This window comes from Orbilia oligospora (assembly GCF_000225545.1).
Source record: "Orbilia oligospora ATCC 24927 unplaced genomic scaffold scaffold00054, whole genome shotgun sequence".
Classification (NCBI taxonomy): Eukaryota; Fungi; Ascomycota; class Orbiliomycetes; order Orbiliales; family Orbiliaceae; genus Orbilia; species Orbilia oligospora.
Genome location: NW_011645611.1, coordinates 1,960,386 through 1,980,404, shown reverse-complemented (window position 1 = coordinate 1,980,404; position 20,019 = coordinate 1,960,386). Strand labels below are relative to the sequence as shown.

Genomic DNA, 20,019 nt, shown 5'->3' with positions numbered 1-20,019 from the left:
TGTGGCGGTGCTTAAACGTGACTTTCAAGATCTCGTGGATCGTCTCTATAGATGCTCTAGAATACTGAAATCTATAAGACCAGGGTTTATTGGGGTTGGTGATTCTTTGATTTCTTAACTTCAAAGCTCTGACCTCGATTTCTTATTTGACCAATTAGACGCCGCCGAACGCGAATTCAAAGCTTTGGTCTCTTGTTTTCCACTTTACGCGACAAGCTGTGTTGCTACGAACCAGCAACCATAAGACTACCATAATATTACTACAGCTTCGAACTCGAGCATCGATATACCCCCAGCTTCGACCTTACAATGCGACACATGTCTGACACAATCTAATCCTTTTATTCCTACTATCGCGCTCCCTAAACAGCTATTATCGACGAGGTCGACTAGGCCAATCCCTCGACAATGTCGAAAGGTCAAAAGGGCTACAAAGTCCCCTATCGAGGAGGTCCTCGGAGTGGTGGTCGATATCTCAAGAATAACAAAAAAGCAGTAGACAAGGACTCCTTACTAGCAACGGATCGGACAAGCTCGGAAGAAAAATGGGAAGCTACAAAGCTTGCAAATTCGATAGACGAGAAGATGGGGTTTCCAAGATATGAGGCTGGACCGAAGAAAATTGGGTGGTTGATCAATATGCATTCGGTACGGATGTCAATATTGGAAGCTTTAGACGTATTAGCAAAAGGAATAATGTTGCTAATGCAGTTGGTGGTTTTTCTAGACGGCAATTGAGGACGAGAACAATATTGGAGGGAAGGCTGGAGTTGACTTCTACTTCATCGACGACGAGGGCGGGTCCTTCAAGGCGACAGTTTTATACGATCCGTATATCCTGATAGCCTGCAAGGCTGGCTTTGAAATGGAAGTTGAAGAATGGCTGCGTCGAAAATTTGAAGGATTAGTAAAGTCACTTTCGAGACTTACAAGAGAGGACCTACAGATGGTATAGTCAACCTCGATTAATTGAAATTATGGGACTCCCTGGCTAATCCATACTGCAGCCCAATCATTTGATGGGTTATAGGCGGACATTCATTAAAATCGACTTCCACAATGTTCCTGATTTACTATCCGTCCGAAAAGTTCTGATGCCAATTGCCGAGGACAATAAGAAGCAGGTTGATGCCATAGATACTTATGCTGAAGTTACAAAGTAAGCGTGATACTGTTGGTGCCTTGGAATATCAGATTTGCTAAAACGAGGGCCATATAGTTCTCGGGCCGGGTTTGACCTCTTCGACGACCCGTTAGACATGGGAAGAGCAAACAATGCCGGTGTCGACGCAAGCGACTATATAGTCGACATTAGAGAATATGATGTTCCGTATCACGTTCGAGTTTCGATAGATCTAGGTACTGAAGTCATGAACCCCCTTCATGAAGCCTTCGTTAATACAAATGGTAGATATCCGGATCGGGAAGTGGTATACCGTCGAAGCGAAGCACGGCATAATCGGGTTATCTCTAATAGAGGATCGTCTTGCTCGTGCGGACCCTGTGGTGCTAGCTTTTGATATTGAAACCACAAAGCTTCCCCTCAAGTTTCCAGACGCCTTAATTGATCAGATTATGATGATTTCATATATGATTGATGGACAGGTACCTTTCATCCTGCTGAACTAGTTAGAGATAACGCTGATCAAAAATAGGGCTTCTTAATCACAAACAGAGAAATAGTATCTGAGGATATTGAAGATTTCGAGTATACTCCAAAGCCAGAGTACGAGGGTGAATTCATGATATTCAACGAACCGAATGAACGTGGTGTCTTAGAGAGATTCTTTGACCATATCAAAGAGGCGAGACCAACAGTCATCGTGACATACAACGGAGACTTCTTCGATTGGCCTTTTGTAGAAGCGAGAGCTTCGGCTTTAGGTATTGATATGTACCACGAAGTTGGGTTTCGGAAGGATAGTGAAGGTATCTACAAGAGCAATTATTGCGCCCATATGGATGCTTTTGCTTGGGTAAATCGAGACAGTTACCTTCCGCAAGGTAGTCGTGGCCTCAAAGCAGTTACAACAGCGAAGCTGGGTTACGACCCGGATGAATTAGATCCAGAATTGATGACAAGGTATTTAGCTCTTCAAAAGTCCTGCTAATTTACGTACGCTTATATTTGGGAAGATATGCGAGCGAACGCCCACAGACATTGGCAGAATACTCGGTTTCCGATGCTGTTGCAACATATTATCTGTATATGAAATACGTCCATCCTTTTATCTTTTCTCTGTGTACAATCATTCCTCTAGGGCCCGACGATGTCTTACGGAAGGGTACCGGTACCTTATGCGAGATGTTGTTAATGGTAAACACACATGGACTGTACTGTTTTGGTCACGATACTGACAAGTGTATAGGTTCAAGCGTTCCAAAAAAATATTATCATTCCCAACAAGCACAAAAACCCCGATGAGGTCTTCTGGGAGGGGCATCTGGTTGAATCGGAAACGTACGTCGGTGGTCACGTCGAGGCATTGGAGGCAGGTGTATTCCGAAGTGACATTCCCGCCAACTTTTCGGTCGATCCTGGTGCCATCGATGAACTACTACGAGACTTAGATGCCGCCTTGAAGTTCGCCATTGTGGTAGAAAGCAACAAGAAGCTTGAAGATGTCACGAATTATGACGAAGTCAAGGAAAAGATTGCAGCGAACCTGATGGACCTGAAGACGACACCTAATCGGAGTGAAAGGCCTCTCATTTACCATTTGGACGTCGCCTCTATGTATCCAAACATTATGACGACCAACCGTCTCCAGCCAGATTCTATGATCAAAGAGTCAGATTGTGCGGCTTGCGATTTTAACCGCCCCGGAAAAACATGCGATCGACGGTTGCCGTGGGCTTGGAGAGGCGAGTTCCTGCCGCCGAAGCGGGACGAGTATCTTATGATTAGGAGAGCTCTGGAAAACGAAAGGTTTCCGCCGAAATACCCAAATGGGCCTTATAGAAGTTGGGATGGGCTACCCCCTTCTGAACAAGCAGGTTTAATTAAAAAACGGCTTACGGAATATAGTAAGAAAATCTACCACAAGATCAAGGAGACAAGGACAATTGAACGTGAAGCTATTATTTGTCAGCGTGAGAATCCATTCTACGTTGATACTGTGCGAATGTTTAGAGATCGTCGGTATTATTTCAAAGGCGAGCAGAAGGTTTGGAAGAACAAAACAGATTCACTGAAGAAGGCAGGTGCAAACCAAGCCGAAATAGATGAGGGTGGAAAAATGGTGGTTCTATTTGACTCGCTCCAATTGGCTCACAAAGTTATTCTCAATTCCTTCTATGGATACGTCATGAGAAAGGGATCCCGGTGGTATTCGTTGGAGATGGCTGGTGTAACTTGCTTGACTGGATCGCGGATTATTCAGTTGGCTCGCCAGCTTGTGGAGAGGATAGGAAGACCGTTGGAGCTGGATACTGATGGTATTTGGTGTATCCTACCTGCTACCTTCCCCGAGAACTTTGTCTTCAACTTATCAGGTGGGAAGAAGCTACCAATATCGTATCCTTGTGTTATGTTGAACCATCTAGTGCACGACAAGTTCACAAACCACCAGTACCAAGATTTGGTAGACAAAGACAAGTTTAAATACGAGACACACGCCGAGAACTCAATCTTTTTTGAAGTTGATGGTCCATACAGGGCTATGATCTTACCAACCTCTAAAGAAGAGGATAAAGGATTGAAAAAACGATATGCTGTCTTCAATCATGATGGCAGTCTCGCTGAATTAAAAGGATTCGAGGTCAAACGTCGTGGCGAGTTGAAGTTGATTAAGATATTTCAGACTCAGATCTTCAAGGTGTTTTTAGAGGGTACTACACTAGCAGAGACATATGCAGCGGTTGCTAAAGTAGCGAATCGTTGGTTGGATGTTCTTTATCAGCAAGGGTCCACTCTCGCCGATGAAGAGCTCATTGAACTCATTTGCGAGAACAGGAATATGGCGAAAACTCTGGACGAATACGGGACTCAAAAGTCAACATCTATCAAAACTGCGAGGCGATTGGCAGAGTTCCTGGGAGACCAGATGGTCAAGGATAAAGGTCTCAACTGCAAATACATTATCTCTGCGAAGCCGAGGGGCGCCCCAGTTACAGAAAGAGCCGTCCCAGTCGCCATATTCTCTGCTGAAGAGTCCATCAAGAAACACTTTTTACGGAAATGGCTTCGCGAGGATATCACTAATATGGATCCTAGAAATGTGGTCGATTGGAGCTACTATCTCGAGCGCTTAGGCTCCGTCATCCAAAAACTTATTACTATTCCTGCTGCGCTGCAGAAGGTTAGAAACCCAGTGCCGCGGATTGTTCATCCTGATTGGCTTCAGCGTCGGATCAACGCGAAGGATGACAAGCTGAAGCAGAAGAAGATGACGGATATGTTCAAGAAAGAACCTATGGCGGATGTGACGAGTAATGCTATCAATTTACAGGATATGGAAGACTTTGGATCAACAGCGCCAGTTGGAAAAGGTCTCGATAGCGTCTTGAACAAAGTTGCGGCATCTCAGAGCCTGAAACGAAAGGCACCAGAACCTGTCGTCCCAGTCGATCCGTATGCAAGCCTCCCAGCAAAGATGCCAGCTATCGACAAAGACTACAAGGGATTCTTGCAATATCAGAAGAAGAAGTGGAAAATCCAACGGCATGCCCGAGAACGAAGAAGACAGCTGTTTGGAGACCGACAAGCAAACACAGGCGAGGGTCTGGACTCCATGTTCCGACAACAAGCCCAGCTTGTCTACATGAAGGCATGGCAGGTTCTACATTTTGCAGAGACGGATGTTCCTGGCGAGGTCAATGCGCACGTCTTGATCGATCGGAAGATACACATCGTAAAGGTTGTTGTTCCAAGAACAATTTTCATCAATTTCAGAAGTAAAGATGTTCCGAATTTCGAACTGGACCAGTGTAGCTCCGAGCCCGTCAACTTTACATTACCCAACGGTCACTCATCATCAAACTTGTTCAGGTTGACTATGCCAGAACAAGTATACGTTGAGAAATTTCAAAAGATGGTGGCTCTGACATCCCACCCGACAGTGGAAGGAATCTATGAAACCGACCTTCCTCTGAATGTCAGAGCTATGCTACAGCTAGGCAACACTTGTACATTGGACGGGAGCACCAGGGGCGTACTTGGGAAGGGCATCAAGGAGGGGTTTGACTTGAAAGATATTCTCCAGCAAGATACCCAGCAGCCTTATCTTGGGGACGCACAAATTTCCTATCTATACTTGTTCCACCTGGTTGCGGGAGATAGACAATTTGTTTCTCTGGTATCCTCGAGCGGTGCCGAGGCCCAAGTATTTGTGCTGAACGCGCAGAAGGATACGCAAAGCTTACCGAATATCGACAAAATGTATGCGGAACAAATTCTTCGACGAAACCAGGAGTCACACGGACAGGGTCCGTTCGAATATCTAGATACAGTTCATTTCAAGACAACCTACATCAACAAGCCACGCCTCTTATACAGGAATATCGATGATGCGATTAAGAAACTTAAATCTGAGGAACAAAAGGCATTTGTCCTTGTTATCCAATCACCTTACAAATCCACGCTTTGCAAAGAAATACGGTCTTTAAATGAATTCCCAATGCTGTCGCTCCAGATCGATCAAACAGACAGTAGCCTTCCACCATTAGGCTGGCAAAACTTTGTGGCAAAGCGCATCGTCATCCGGTACTTATCCCTCGGTTCGTGGCTATCCCATTTGATCGAGCTGGCAAGGTATGGTAACGTCCCGCTGTGCAACTTGGTCAATCATGACCCAAGGTTTTTGGTCGATATTGCCTACGCACGGAGGCTTCAGGCGAGCAACGTGGTTCTTTGGTGGTCATCAACACCAATCCCTGATCATGCTGGCCACCAGAAAGATAGTATTGTCCGATCTCTCGAGCACGTTAATATGCCTGATATCAACAACAGAGGATCATATTCCTCGGTCTGCATCGAGCTTGACGTAAGAAATCTGGCTATCAACACCCTTCTAACCTCTTCTTTGATCAACGAACTCGAGGGTGCAGATGCTATGGGGTTCAACCCGGCTGGTAAATCCAACGGCGAAGAGCAACAATCCCTATACACCGAGAATACATTTGCCTCAGCTAGTATCACCGTCTTAAGAGATTTGGTGAAGTCATGGTGGGGAGATGCAACTAAGGGAAACAGTATGGCTGATCTCATGGTCCAGCATCTTGTCCGTTGGGTTGAGAGCCCAGAGTCGTTCCTCTACGACCACGCCCTCCACTTCTACGTCCAGACTATGTCAAAAAAGGCTTTCTTGCAGCTACTCGCCGACTTCAGGCGTGTTGGTTCTAGCGTCGTATATGCTAGTGCGAATCGTCTGATTTTGCAAACGACAAAGGCCGAGGTAGGCACAGCTTACGCCTATAGCCAGTATATTCTCAAAGCGATCAAGGCGAAGCCTCTCTTCAATTTCCTGGATCTCGATGTCAAGGAGTACTGGGACTATCTCCTTTGGTATGATCCATATAACTATGGTGGACTGGCTTGTTCCGAAGTAGTTGAGGCAGACAAACAAAAGTTGAACTTGATCATGCACTGGCAGTTTAGCAAGGCGCTGCCGCAAACTATGCAGGAGGCTTTCAGCACATGGGTCGTAGAGTTCGTGCATATTCTACACAGTTTCAAGCACCCAGAGAATTCGGCCGGGATGATAGAATCCACTCCTAGAATGACACAACTACCTCCCAGGGCTACAGATGGCGGGAAAGACGATATTGGCGACGTCTTGACATTGCCTAAAGAGTTTTTGAAACCGTTGAAGAAGAACATCTCGCAGTTGCTACGATTGCAGCACGATATTATACTTCACCCTGACCGGCAATCGGAATTTGAATTCCCGAACTTACCTGGCACGAAGCTTGGGAGCTCTAATGCTGTTCTGGAGCTCGTCAAAGCTATGTCCGCAGTATTTGCTCTACCCAAAGACCTTATGCTCTCGACTCGACAGCTCCGAAAGGATCTGTTGCATATGTTTGATATCAAGGAGTTTAGCAAAGAGGGCCAGTTCGAGAATACAACAGAGAGCCTAAGATTCGAGCAGGTGATCTGTCAAAACTGCACCATGTCGCGAGATTTGGACTTCTGTAGGGATGAAGATCTAATGCCGGAGTTAGACGTTGACGGGAAGCCCAGCAAGGAGAGAGCTTGGAGGTGTTTCAACTGTGGACATGAATACGACCGATTGGCGTTACAGGAACGCATGGTAGGCGAGGTAGAGGAGATGTTGATACGTTACAGCACGCAGGATTTGGTTTGTTTTAGGTGCAAGAAGATCAAGACTAGTGACTTTCAGGAACACTGTGCTTGCAGCGGGGTTTGGAAACTCACAATTCCTAAGGAGGGCATAGTGGCCCAGTTGAAGATTTACAAGAGTGTAGCGGAATATTATTCGCTCCAGATGTTAGAGGAGAATGTGAAGGTTATCTTGGAGGGTATATAGTTGGTACCATCATTTTTTTTTTAGTTTCATTGGTGGACGGGTTAGAGGGATGATTTTGAGAACGACATTGCATACATTTGCTTCTGTTGGTTCTGTCACATACGTTTTGATCAAGGCCTACTCGAATGTAAGGCTCCGAGATTATACATTATTGCATAGCGTTGGCCTTTTAAATGGCAAGCATAAATAGAAACTTTGCGATCTCGAATAGGATAATCCGTGGCATTTCATGTATTCACATCTGAATTAATTAATTAGCTACCTGTTAGACCTGATTATTTCCCATATTGCATTACCTAAAATGTCAAAGGTAAAATCGCAATGTCGATTCGTAGCAACATGTTGCATATTTTGCGTTGCAAACCAAGGTTTCAATACTAAACATCCAACCTCACCTCGACAACTTCGGCGAGCCGCGCATGGTGAACTAGCCATCTAAAGATGTAAATTGATACCAACTACTTCCAATTTAGAAGAAGAAGAAGAAGAGAAAAAAAGCCATGGCCAACGACACATCTCCAACTTCACCTCCGGGCTCGGAAGGTACTTCCTCTTCCTCTCTCCCTCCCTTGCCCGACCCGTCAACAGTGGGACAAATCCCTCCACGACAAAAGGCTACCTTCTCCGATGCCATCAATAGCATTAGCTGGGATAGTCTGTCCAACATTCATAAGACGCCATGTGCACGGCAGACATTCCTGACCGGTATTGCGACTGGATTCGCGTTTGGTGGGGTGAAACTCGTTCTACGGGGTTAGTATAACCCTTGAGATTTATATATCTAACAGGACGATGTGGGTATGCATATGAAGGCTAACGAGAAGTAATCTATTTTTTTTTAAAAAAAACAGCGCCGTTGTATAGTGCCTGTAACTGGGCCGTTGGTATGTTTACTGCTACATCCTGGGTAGTATGGGAGGCTTGTGAATGGCGTAGAGGAAGAGAGCAAGACGGTATGATTCGGGCGATGCAGATCATTGAATACAAAAAACTAGAGAGGGAGAAGAAGCTAGAGGAGAGGAGAGAACAGTTGAGAGTACGGAAAGAAGAGGACGAGCGGCTGAAACGGGAGGCCGAGAAGAGATGGTGGAAGCCATGGTGATGCTTTGCATGCCTATGCTGAAGGACTGGGTTGGATTAAATATTGGATTTGGTGATATTAGTGCCCGACGGCATTCGCAACCGTTCCGTATAGGTCGGTTTGTGAATTCTATGTACATAGCAAAATCATTTTGCAGAGTCTTTTTTTTGAGCAATGGAGGTTGTGACAATTCCCAATACTTTAAATCGTGGGTACGGCTTTTTGGAACGAAATACTGAAACTGAGCTGTGAATAGAAAAACATGAATGAACGGATACATGATAAAACCCTTTTGCACCAGAGAACTCCCCTCATAATATAAAGAAATTCGTGAACAAAAAAAAGCATTTAATGCCACAAAAACTGAAAACAAAATGGTATGCAGAAAAGCTCTTAGAAGACAAGAAAACTAAAGGCCATGTATGTTATTAGTGCGTGTATGTTGTTTCTCCTGGGAATATGATTGTGGCCGGTAAGTTGGTTCATGCGTGAGAGCGGTGTAAGGCCCGGGTGAGACAAGTACAAAGTAATCAGTCCGCAAAGTGAACCCGTTTTCCAGGACCGGAGTTTTGAACATCAACCATTTCGTCGGTTTCAGGTGGGGCTGTAGGGAGAAGACTCGATGCAGAAGAAGTGGCAGATTCCCCCCTATCGGTCACATTTCTTCGCCGTCTTTCAGCTGTCCGTTTCGCGCGAGCCTCTCTCGATTCCCGTGCTTTGTATTCTTTAATCTATAGAGTTCGTTAGTACTTGTGCAGTTGACCATTAGAATTTTATTCACATACCTGCTGCATTCGCTTTTGGTTGCGTATCTCGCGCTGTTGGGCTGTTGGCCGGTACCCAATTCCTGTCTCGTCTGGATCCGAATCTGTATCTAGCTCTCCAGCAGGCCGCTGAGCTTCGTCGTTTTGTTCTATGATAGGTGGTGGACTCTTTAACCTCCTTCTCGAGGATTGGGCCTGTTTAGAGCTCCCAACAAAGGTAACGGGTTCATCTAAACCAGTACTGACGAGTGGGATGTCCGACTCGTCCCTATGTAGCGTAGACTTCGTCGAAGACTCATCAGAAGTCGTCATTTCTAGCTCGTCAGGCTCCTTGAACATGATCTTCCCTTTACTCTTCCATTTCTTCGGCGTGCTGGTAACATCTCTTGGGCTCTTATCAACATCAGCGTTAGATATCACTACTCTCTTCTTTCTAGGCGTCCTGGTGGGATCCGAGTCTTCATCTTCTCCCACCGTCATAGATATATCGGTCTTATTACTGTCGTTTCCATTTGCCTTTGATTCTGGTAGGCCCGTTAGTTTGCTTAGCCCGCCAGGCCTTCTCCAAGCCTTTATTGTTTTCGCAGCTTTTGACGGCTCATTTCCATCGTCATTGCTACTAAGATTCAACCCCTCGAGTTTGTTGGCGACTCGAGTTCGAGGTGATGGAGCCTCCGACTGTGGTGGGCTTGACATTATTCCTGTACTAGCGGCTCCATGTTTCATATCCTCACTATCCACCCTGGGTCTAGCCGCTGCCTTCCCACCCCCGTCACACGACCCGTCGCTCCCAAAAGAAGTAGCCAAAGAGCTATTGAACGAAGAATTCGTAGATACTGGAGTAATGTAGAGGAGAACGTCTCGTTTCCGTTTAGCGGACGGGGATGCGACGGGGATGTAGGGTGGGATCGAAGATGTGTCGCTCAGAGCTCTTATACGAGATGCTTGTCTATCAATGTCGACTTCGAAGGCCATGTATAGTGAGGGACCAGTGCAGAGTTTGGTTTTTTTTTAATTTTTTAATTTTTTTTGTTTTAATTTTATTTCAAGGAATCCTATTCCCGACTGATGGGTCGTATGTGCTCGAAAGAATAAAATTAACAGGTAGTCTAGTCCGGTGTATAATGGAAGTTTCGATCGCTAGGAAGCTCCTTCCGGGAGATACCAAGAGAAGCGCGATTCGAGTCGATTAGTATGTTGCAAGTTGAAAGGATACGGAAAAGATTGAGCGCCGAAGTTGCAAGTTGTGTTTTGATGTTGTACTTTTGAACACAGCCGATAATTCACCAATCAAGGAGGCCTTTTATGTGCCAGAGAGCTACCTGCAGTAAGGCAAAAGATTAAGATATATGTGGAACTATGGTCACGGTTAGTCGCATTCTCATGACCTAGGAGGCAGCCTGCGCCTGCAGGGTGGACAAGCCGGGGGTCTTACCTCGGCCGTGGGACCTTGCAGCCTGGGTTGGATCTCAAAAGCGGTCTGGATCACTTGGCTGGAGTCTGGAGGATCGGTAGATGTCTTGGACTGGCAGATGGCTGTGCGAGAGCTGTATCCGGGATATGCAATGACCTCTTTTATTTCGATGGAGTCGGTGAATTCAAGCTACGAGTGCCGGCTAAGTGCTTGAATTAAGTAGCTGGTGGTCAGCTCTCTCCCTCTTGAGCTCTGTTAATATTAGTGGACCCATGCAAGCTTCTATTCTGGGGACTGCAGGCTGGTCAAACACTTCCTCGCAATGACTGGCAAGTACTGATCTGGTCACCGGGCCGTTACAAGCAGTAACATCTACACTGCGCTGGAGGATTCGATACTATTGTATTCCGGGTGCGTCACAGGAACTGCTTCAACTTGGCTTAGAATCGAACCCATATGGCCATATACGGTATCCTCAGGTGGATTTGGGGTTGGATTTGAGCCCAGATATGATATACACCTGTTATAATTACTCAACTACTATTTAAGTGTCTGTCATCTGAATCTAGCTTGTTTGGCCTCAATCTAGCTATTGGCAAACTTCGTGTGCAGAAACTTGAAAGGTTCATTGAATTATTCATTTCGGACTATCACCGATGTACTATCAAGCTGTCTTATGGAGTCTTCGAACCGACTAGCAATGGACACGCTGGAAGAAACGCAACAAGGGATATCTTAATGTTAGCTGATAAATAGCCATCAAGAGAAAATAATGGGGGAACATGTGTAAAGACGCATGAACGGTTGCGTGGTCTAATATCAAAAACGCTCGTAAGGGCGTAAGGTTGGATATAATAATGGGTGCGTGATGCAACAAGAATCGCCATCATCAAGGATCCCAACTATGGTGAAACAAACAAACAAAAGGAGAACAGAAGTGATCCGCTATGTAAAAGACAAGAAGGAAAGAAAAAGGTGAAAGAAGAAGAAGGGGAGCAATGAACGCTCGTATTACAACGTGTAGACATAAGTATTGCTTTTTACACCAAAAATGACCATTCAGCGCTGAAAGGAAAAAAATCGTGCCAAAGATGCCGCGGATTGAAACAACCCCCCCAGGCATCTATTCAGAAACGCAAAGCAGATTGAGTAAAAAAGCGGGAAAAGAGACCGCTATTCGTAAGAACGCCGATGGTAGAAAAGAAAAGAAAAGAAAAGAAAAAGAAGAAACCATATAAAACCCGCAAAGGAAACGGTTGTAAAGAGACGCTGCCGATGCCGATGCCATTTAATGAGGAGTGACGGTTCTAAGAACCTATGCCTGTATTCCCGCCGATGTGTCGGGTAAATTGGAGAGTTCGGCCAATCTTTCTGCCTTTCCCGCTGCTAATTCGAGCGCCCTCTGCTCCTTCTCTTTGAATATCCTATCCTTCGAAATAGCAGCAAAAGATAAGACATCTATGTAGGTTCGAAATTTGACTATTTCTTTGAGCAAATAGCTGGACTTGCGCTCCCAGTTGTTCATCGCCTTGTTGTAGTTTGGGTGTCTCGGAGTGAACTGTAGCCACAGATGTTAGTAAATGGGAGTGAGCGAAGTAGGGTGTGATATTCGAGAACTTACAGCTAGTAACATTGCTCCTCGGAGCTCATTGTGCCTCTGGAGATCACCTTCGATGCTCGAAACATATGCTTCCAAAGCCCGGAATTGCTCTGCTTCCGACAGCGGGCTGGCAAACATACTTTGGGCAGGAGGACTCCAATCAGCAATATTAGCCTTATCGCCCGGAAGTCTGGCCCTAAAGCCACCATGGTGATCCATCGAGCTCCTCATGCTACCCTGAAAGCTCGGGCGTGGTTGATGACCGCTAGTTGGGGGCGGCTGAGATGCCAAAGCTTCAATATCAACGCAATTATTCCATCCGTATTCGATATTGCTAACACCTCCGACTAGGGGTTCCTTCGATAGGCGGGCGGACCAATAGTTGGCAGTACTAACCCACTCCTTCACAATATCCGCAGTTCCACACTGGAAAAGGTGGACCGCACCATTAGGGAGCGATAAAGCGAAGACATGTGGTCTTGAGCGGGAGTACCCTGGCGGTGGGAGCGCCGAAGCAAGAGTCTGCCTCAGCATAAAGGAACCAATTGGCTCGGCATTTTCCATCCAATTTCCTCCCCCGACAATACCCTGCGTGACCTTCTTTTTGTCACTTGAGAAAAGGAATAGCCTCATCCATCCTTTTTCGACGACAGCAAAGCACTCGACCCAACCGCGGTTCTTAGCCCTCTTGTCAGCAGCTTCGAGGTGATGCTTATGCTTAATCATTCCTTCCTTGGCCCACGGAGCACCATACAAGGCCAGCTCATCGACATCGTCATCAAGAACGGTCTGTTGAATGCTGTGCTCGCCATCATCAGATGGCAATCCACTATAGCCCGTTTCCTCACGGATTATGGCCGTGGACAAGGCATTTGCAAATCCTATACTCTGCATATAGTCGCCTTGACCAAAACCTGATCCAAGCGAGTCAGTAGACATCATCGTAGTTGCTGTCTTGTCTAGAGAATACTTGCTCCATGTGCTGGATGCTGAAGGACTCCAGAGTCTATCATCAAAGCTAGTACGCGAGGAGCCGGCAAAAGAACCAGGATAAAGACGAGGCCGCGATCGATTGTTTTTCCACTTTGATCCAAGTCTTGTCGTGCTGTTGTTTCCGATGCTTGATCCGAAGCTTCCACCATAACGCATCGACATGGAGCTCTCGGACGGAGCTTTGCTAACCGTACTATTGGTCCTGCGAAGCTCTTTCCCTAAACTCGTCGGGACTGTCGCGCTATCAGGGGATCTCTCATTGCCAGTCACACCGTGAAGAGGGAGCGCAGTTGCCCTGATTGAAACGTAAAAATCTTTTAGAATCAATTCCACCGTGTGTTCCCACTGTCGAGCATTTCCGAGGAACGGTGCGTTAATGAGAGGGCCACCATTTTCCCCACCAGTGCCATTACCATCGACCGAGGCAAAATTTTCGGTAGATTGGTCATCGAAAAACCGCTGAACAGCAGCAGGGCCCCGAATGAAAGACAGTCTCTTGCTCAGGCCGCCACCTGTGCTAATGTGGTGGGTGTCATCAGGCTCGTCCAACTCGTATGGGGTCTGGCATCTTGCGATATCCCGAGGATTGTCGTTCTCGTCAACGGAAAGGCCTCGCTTAATAGTTGCTATGGTATTCTTTACGAATTGGGCCTTTGTCATCCTTTGTGACGACGTAAGATCGGCGATATGGAGGTCCGTATTGACAAGGAGAATCGAGTACAGAATGGTATGAACAACATCAACATTCTTAAACCCGTGATTTTGATTGCAATCGCACCATCGCTTAGCGACCGCGGAAACAATTCTGTCAACTTGCTGAGTTTCTCCTTTCAGTACGAGTTTTTCACAAAGCCCGCGAAATGCAATGAGGATGTTTACGCCAGTCCAGTCATGCAAAGCCATATAGGCCGTACGGATGCGGGAACTTGGGGCTCCACTAATTAGAAAATATGTAAGCTTGGCGATCATGAACACATTAGGATTACTATACTTACGCCTCCCCCAAAAAAGCTGCCGCTTTGGCTTTTGGCAAAAAATCTTCATCCCCCTCGAATATTTTCCGAGCGGCTTCCTTCTCCTCTTGTGATGGCTGGCCTTCATGCTCTTCTTCCATTGCACGAAGAATCTTTTGTGAGTTTGCAGCTGTGTTTCCCCGTTTCTCGTCATCTTCAGACTGCGGTAATACAACAACTGGCATCATGGCTGCGGATTCTTTAGACTCGGCAACAGAGTTGTTTCTTCCGGCGCTACTGAGAGCGTCATAAAAGACATCTCCTGTCGACGTTGTTCTTTCGGTCTCGAGCGACTTGCTTGGGTTTTCCGTGATATTTGTGCAGTTACCATTAGTTTCGGTACCGGAGTCACTGTCGTCGTCCTGTAGAAATGTTCCTTCAAAGTGCGGATGTGGCTTCGGTTGTGATAAATCCACAATTGGTTTCTGAATAGGAGTCGGTTCGCCTCTCGGTGGTGCGTACATGTCCTTCGTAGTAGATGAAGCGGCGGCGAGATCGTCAATGTTGATATTAGCGGCGGTCGTGATTTTCTCTGGAGTAGGATCAATTCCCTTGTCTGTGACAATTCGGTTGGGTAGTTCAGACTCGATGCTCCTGATCGTGAGACGTCGAGATCGAGTCCCAGAAGGATTTCTGTTGCTGGGTGAAGATGTCACAACGTTAGGAGCGACACCCGCCTCAGAAGCCTCTCGGTCGTGATGATAGTCCTGTGCCCTACTTTGTGAACGGCTGATCGCAGTATCCGGTCGGGTATTGCCTGATTGATTTTGTGAATGAGAAAGGTGAGGTTCTGATCCTCGGTGGTGGTGTGTAATATTGCTTGGTAGCATGGGCACAGGGTCGTGTTCTGAGACAGACCTCTTCCGGCGCCTGAAAAATCCGGATGATTTCTTAGTCACCAATTGGGGCGTCTTTGGAGGCACTTGCTCAGGTACATCGGAAACAGCGTTGACAATAACTGATGCTTGTCGTTTAACGCCATCTATAGGTCGATCTGTATCTGAAATGGTTGGCTGTACTGGGGCTGGTGGCGGTATTGGTTTCGCAAGACTAGTTCCTCCACCACCACCACCACCACCGCCGCCGCCGCCACTACTACCACCACCTCCTCCTCCCCCAAATACTCTTCTGAAGAACCCTGGTTTAGAGGCCGGTTTAGGAGGTGTCGCTACTGCCTCTGTATGAGCCATCTCAGAAGGTATTGTTGGAAGCGTAGATTGTTCAGCCATGATGTCTGTTGTACGTCTTAGGCTTTTATTTGATCTCGTTGATCTTTTTCGTTGGAGATGGTTGGGCTGTCTGGGAATCTCTGGCTCCCTTGCACGAGACCTGTTTGATATTCTTGGTGTCGGAGCTGCGTCACTGAATGGTTCGAATGAGTAAGTCTGTTGGCGGCTTGGAGGGGGGCCACGACGCGATTGAGGGGGTGTGGTGATAAACCGGCCGTCAGACGTGTAAACTAGTGTGCTATTGTGTTCAAATAATTCGTCCTCCTCTCGTAAGTAGCCTTGCTTAGGCGACTGGGGTGCGTCGTAGAAGCGGCGATAGCTAACGGGATTGCTATCAGATCGCTTTCTTTGACTGTGTCGACTCTGAAGTTGGCTTCGGCCGTAGTCCGAATCCCGGTAAGAGTAAGAGACCCCCTGGCCAGGTCCAACAACAACGTGGTCGGGATCGTGGTAATAGGGATCCAGGAATTTATCAAAGACAGGGTCGCATGAGAAGTCCTGGCCAAGCTTGTCGAAATCGAGAAGGAGATTATCAACTAATGAGTCCCGAAACCCAGTATGTAATTCGTGTCGATCTTGATCTCTGCGATGTCCGGTACCGCTTCCAATGTTATTCAAGTTTCCATCCCTGCTGACGGAAACTTTTCTATTGGACGATAATGCCGTCGATGAGGCAAATTGATTGGTAGCAAAAAATCCAGTGTCGGAAACAAATTGGGACTGGTTTTGATATTGATTTTGATATTGATTTTGATACTGATTTTGATACTGGCTCTGATTCTGATTCTGATTCTGATGTTGGGTTTGTTTATTCGAGTAGCCGTTAGAGAGTGATGTGTCGATAGTCAACTTGGCACTGCTAGGACGAGAAGTCGAGAACGAATTGATTGGAGGGCCTGACGTGTTCGAGAAGATGGAGCTGTTGTTACTATTCTTGAGAAAGGAAGGGATGTTTGGCACAGGTGGAGCACTAGGACTAGTTGATGTGGTCGACTTCTTGACGGACGAAGAGCCGAAGCTACTAGCCCGCGAGGAACCACTGGCGACAAGGGCCGATGCAGAAGCCGAACGATGAATCTGCTGTAAAGGAGTAGCAGCCAATTTGTGAGACGGCGGGGTCCTTGTCGTCGCCGTGCGTGAAGAGGCTGGCGATGTTGAGTAGAAGTTGTTATACTGGTAGGGATGGTGGTGGGAGGAAGATGAGGTTGATGAAGATGTGGAGAAATCCATCGGTCAGAAGTGACGGTGGTGGTGGCCGGTGGTGGGTAAAAAACACCACCAACTAGCAACCGAAAAACCAAACCAGCCCAGCTGAAAAATAAGAAAAAGAAGAAAAAGAACCGTAGATTGGCGGCCGCAACAACCAAGATTAACCAACTTAGCTCTCGTTCTTTCTTTTCCTGCTGCGAATAACCGACCCGTCTCGCTCGCTCGAGCAATATTGCTGTGCTGCACCCGCTCTGGTTGGTGTGTGCACACCCCCTTTGCTGCGAGGAGGAATAATAATAATAATGACTGTGCAGCTGTGCTTACCCGGCAGAATGCATCCAAGATTGCAAGCGGCTTTGAACAAAAGTGACAAGCCAACCGCCCAGCCGATTATGAGGGGGCGAGTCGTGGCCAGTCAGATCCAGGGAATCAATATCCTGCTCCGATCACCGTCGCTGAGGGCGCACTATTTCGAGCCCCAGAGGCGTCTTAAGCGCAGTGACTGATGGAGACTTTAATTATGCAAACAACCAGGTCGTTGGCAACCAAATAAAATGCTATGCGAGTAGCTGAAGCGAAGCGCGGGGAGCAAGAGACCCAAAATCGGCTGGGCCTGAGAGAAAAAAGAATAGCGCTGCGGAAAATCGAATGTAGTGATGGAGGAAGAGAAAGAAAGTTACGGCTTCTGCTCGATCGAGGAACTATTGAGAGATAACGGCTTATGGGGCCACTCGTGCATCAGACCTACATACGTTCGACCCCTTCCTGTGGACTATCGAAAAGTCTTCATCTCCACCATGGGCGAATTTAACGTGGGGAGTCCTGGAATTTAGCCAGCAAGGACATTAACACCGTCGATATAAGAATGTGCACGCGCATCCATTTTACATTTGAATGTCTTGGTTGGTCCCATCGGGTCCTATCTTTTCTCTTCTTCTCCTCTGTCTCGAACTTGCAATTTGCCCTTTTCGGACCAGCGGTCGTTCTCAAACCAGGGCGGCGACATTTCGTCGACATGAACATCCAGCATATCGCGCCAGAACGACATTTGAAATCGCAAAAAAAAAAAGGGACCTTGTCAAGAAAATGCCGGTCCCCTGTCAGCCAACCCCTTAATCCCACACCGGGAAACACAGGTTTTGGCCCGCAAGGCATCCCTATTGGCTGCTTCGACCTCTGCCAAGTCCCAAGGCCCGTCCCTTAAATCATGTAAGGGGCAGCTTTTCCCATGGACAAGGCTGCTGCGTGGGAACCAGACCAGCCTAAGCGAAGACTTTGACGATATCGGTGTTATGAATGTTAGAGAACCTTTGTCGATTGCTGCATCACCGAAATATCAATTAAGGAAATGCGACTTTAATAAATTGGATCTATTCTAGGTTTACAGCAAGTTTATTTAAGTTTTAATCTCGATCCAGTAAGGAAAAGCCTTTTAACTCGAACTCGAATGACGACGGTGTCGGTAGCACAAGGCCAAGTAGACGCCAAAATACAACATCTCAACACATTCCCATTCCCAAATATTTAAATAATCTAACATCTAGCAGGGTCTAGAACAGTGAACAAGGTCTCTAAAAAAGCCTCCCAGTTTCGCTAGGCATTACCCTGTTTTCCCATGCATAACTCCGTAGCGAGCCTGGCCTTACGCATATATAGCATGCATATATGCATATACTCCGTAGTTGAGCCTGTTTAATATACGTTATATTTCTGGTCCCACAACGCATGGCCCCAAAACGGTGATCACTAGTTCCAGCTATTGGCAGTTACCCCGGGCCCGGCCAAAGCCCAAGGGCCCGGCCTAATTAGAGGAGTCCCAGGGCCGAGACTACTCGCTGTGCCCACATCGTCAGACCCCCATCCTCATGCATTACCAAATATATATCTATGTGGTCAGAGCCACTACATTGCAATACGGGTAAACAATTTAAGACCTAATCATTCAACTACACGATACATGCATATGCGTAGTCTCTTTGGTCAAATCATATAATATTATTACTGTGCTCCTAAACTCTCCTTTTCATTTTCAATGCAATACATGAAGCTGCCCTGTATACGTATCTTATGTTCTGCATTGGCTCTCTATTCACATACAACCAGCGATACCCAACGCTATAGCTACCGGGTTCCCGTGCCACCTCGAGCCTCCATGAATGAAGCATCCAGACGTCGACAGCTATGCCCTCGATTTACTCATTGATCATCCCGGTTGTCATGCTTAGAACATCCGAAGGTTGGTAGCTGGATACAAGATCAAATACTCTCCGAAACTGGCCGGAATGCCACCTTACACAAACATCCCAGCCGTTTACAATATTCCGAAACTTCTGCTTGACGACGCACTCCGCGCTTCGGTGTTTGGTAGCATTAAACATCTATATTGGGCCTATGATATGCAGCCCAGTACTACGAGGGTATGTACATATACGACGCTCCCTGGGTCCTCAACGGGCGTCGCACATTCCGGATCCCGAATTCCTAACGAGAAGCGCTCGGGGTTCCACTACCCCTTTGCAAACTTACAAGTAGTTACGTCCAGATGTATTTACAATACATTGCTACGTCAAGCTCTAGTTCTCAGTCCATAAGAAAGTGTGCTTGTGGGGTGAGCTTGTTCTCGGGTTTCAGGGTTCGATCAATTTAGATGTAGCGAAACCTACCCGCAGCCCAGGGGTTAGCTCAGGGTTATCTCTACAGGGTTAGCTTAAGAATTTCCATGTCTCAATTATTTCGGGGCTTGTGTATATGCACCAAAGCTAAGCCTAGAATCAATTAGATATTTCCTCCTCAATACGCATAAATATAAAAATTTGCGAGATTTCACAAGAAAAATAGTGGGAACAAGATTGGTTATCAGAGATTTATTTAGTAACGTGGAGCTGCATAAATGCTATATATACCTTCTTAGGACTTAGTATATAAATACCTCCAAAGGTAGCGGAACTTTAGATCTGATACACCAGTACAAACCGAGACCTGCAGTCGGCTTACTTAGGCATACTGATCCGTTCTCCCAAGTGGTAAAATCCGGCATTCATCTTCGGATGCCATGAACGCCAAGTATTATATCAATCCTCGTGTTTCCCTGCAAAGTTCAATGATTTGATTGGCGGATTCAAAATTCCTGCCAAGGCGGCGGACCAGTGAATAACAACAATCTAAAGTTGCGTTGTGAATGTTGCGAACCGGCTTAATTGGGCTTATAAGCTTCACGATCCCGGTC

General features: G+C 46.6%; 4 protein-coding genes across 4 annotated transcripts; 2 read left to right on the top strand and 2 right to left on the bottom strand.

The window, feature by feature from the left end:
* Window positions 1-408: 408 nt before the first annotated feature.
* AOL_s00054g610 (uncharacterized protein) lies at window positions 409-7,490 on the top strand (the record flags this gene model as incomplete). Its single annotated transcript, XM_011121926.1, has 8 exons — window positions 409-648; window positions 728-949; window positions 1,008-1,159; window positions 1,220-1,359; window positions 1,412-1,605; window positions 1,656-2,083; window positions 2,137-2,317; window positions 2,370-7,490. The coding sequence occupies 8 exons, from the start codon at window positions 409-411 to the stop codon at window positions 7,488-7,490; spliced, it is 6,678 nt and encodes a 2,225-aa protein (XP_011120228.1).
* Window positions 7,491-7,990: 500 nt separating this feature from the next.
* On the top strand, window positions 7,991-8,592 carry AOL_s00054g609 (uncharacterized protein; the record flags this gene model as incomplete). The annotated part of the gene is made up of 2 exons (XM_011121925.1): window positions 7,991-8,243; window positions 8,342-8,592. 2 exons carry the CDS (start codon window positions 7,991-7,993, stop codon window positions 8,590-8,592), a joined length of 504 nt encoding a protein of 167 aa, XP_011120227.1.
* Window positions 8,593-9,101: 509 nt separating this feature from the next.
* Window positions 9,102-10,310, bottom strand: AOL_s00054g608 (uncharacterized protein; the record flags this gene model as incomplete). Its single annotated transcript, XM_011121924.1, has 2 exons — window positions 9,102-9,302; window positions 9,357-10,310. 2 exons carry the CDS (start codon window positions 10,308-10,310, stop codon window positions 9,102-9,104), a joined length of 1,155 nt encoding a protein of 384 aa, XP_011120226.1.
* A 1,754-nt stretch (window positions 10,311-12,064) lies between these two features.
* AOL_s00054g607 (uncharacterized protein) lies at window positions 12,065-16,814 on the bottom strand (the record flags this gene model as incomplete). Its single annotated transcript, XM_011121923.1, has 3 exons — window positions 12,065-12,307; window positions 12,371-14,279; window positions 14,338-16,814. The coding sequence occupies 3 exons, from the start codon at window positions 16,812-16,814 to the stop codon at window positions 12,065-12,067; spliced, it is 4,629 nt and encodes a 1,542-aa protein (XP_011120225.1).
* Window positions 16,815-20,019: the final 3,205 nt, after the last annotated feature.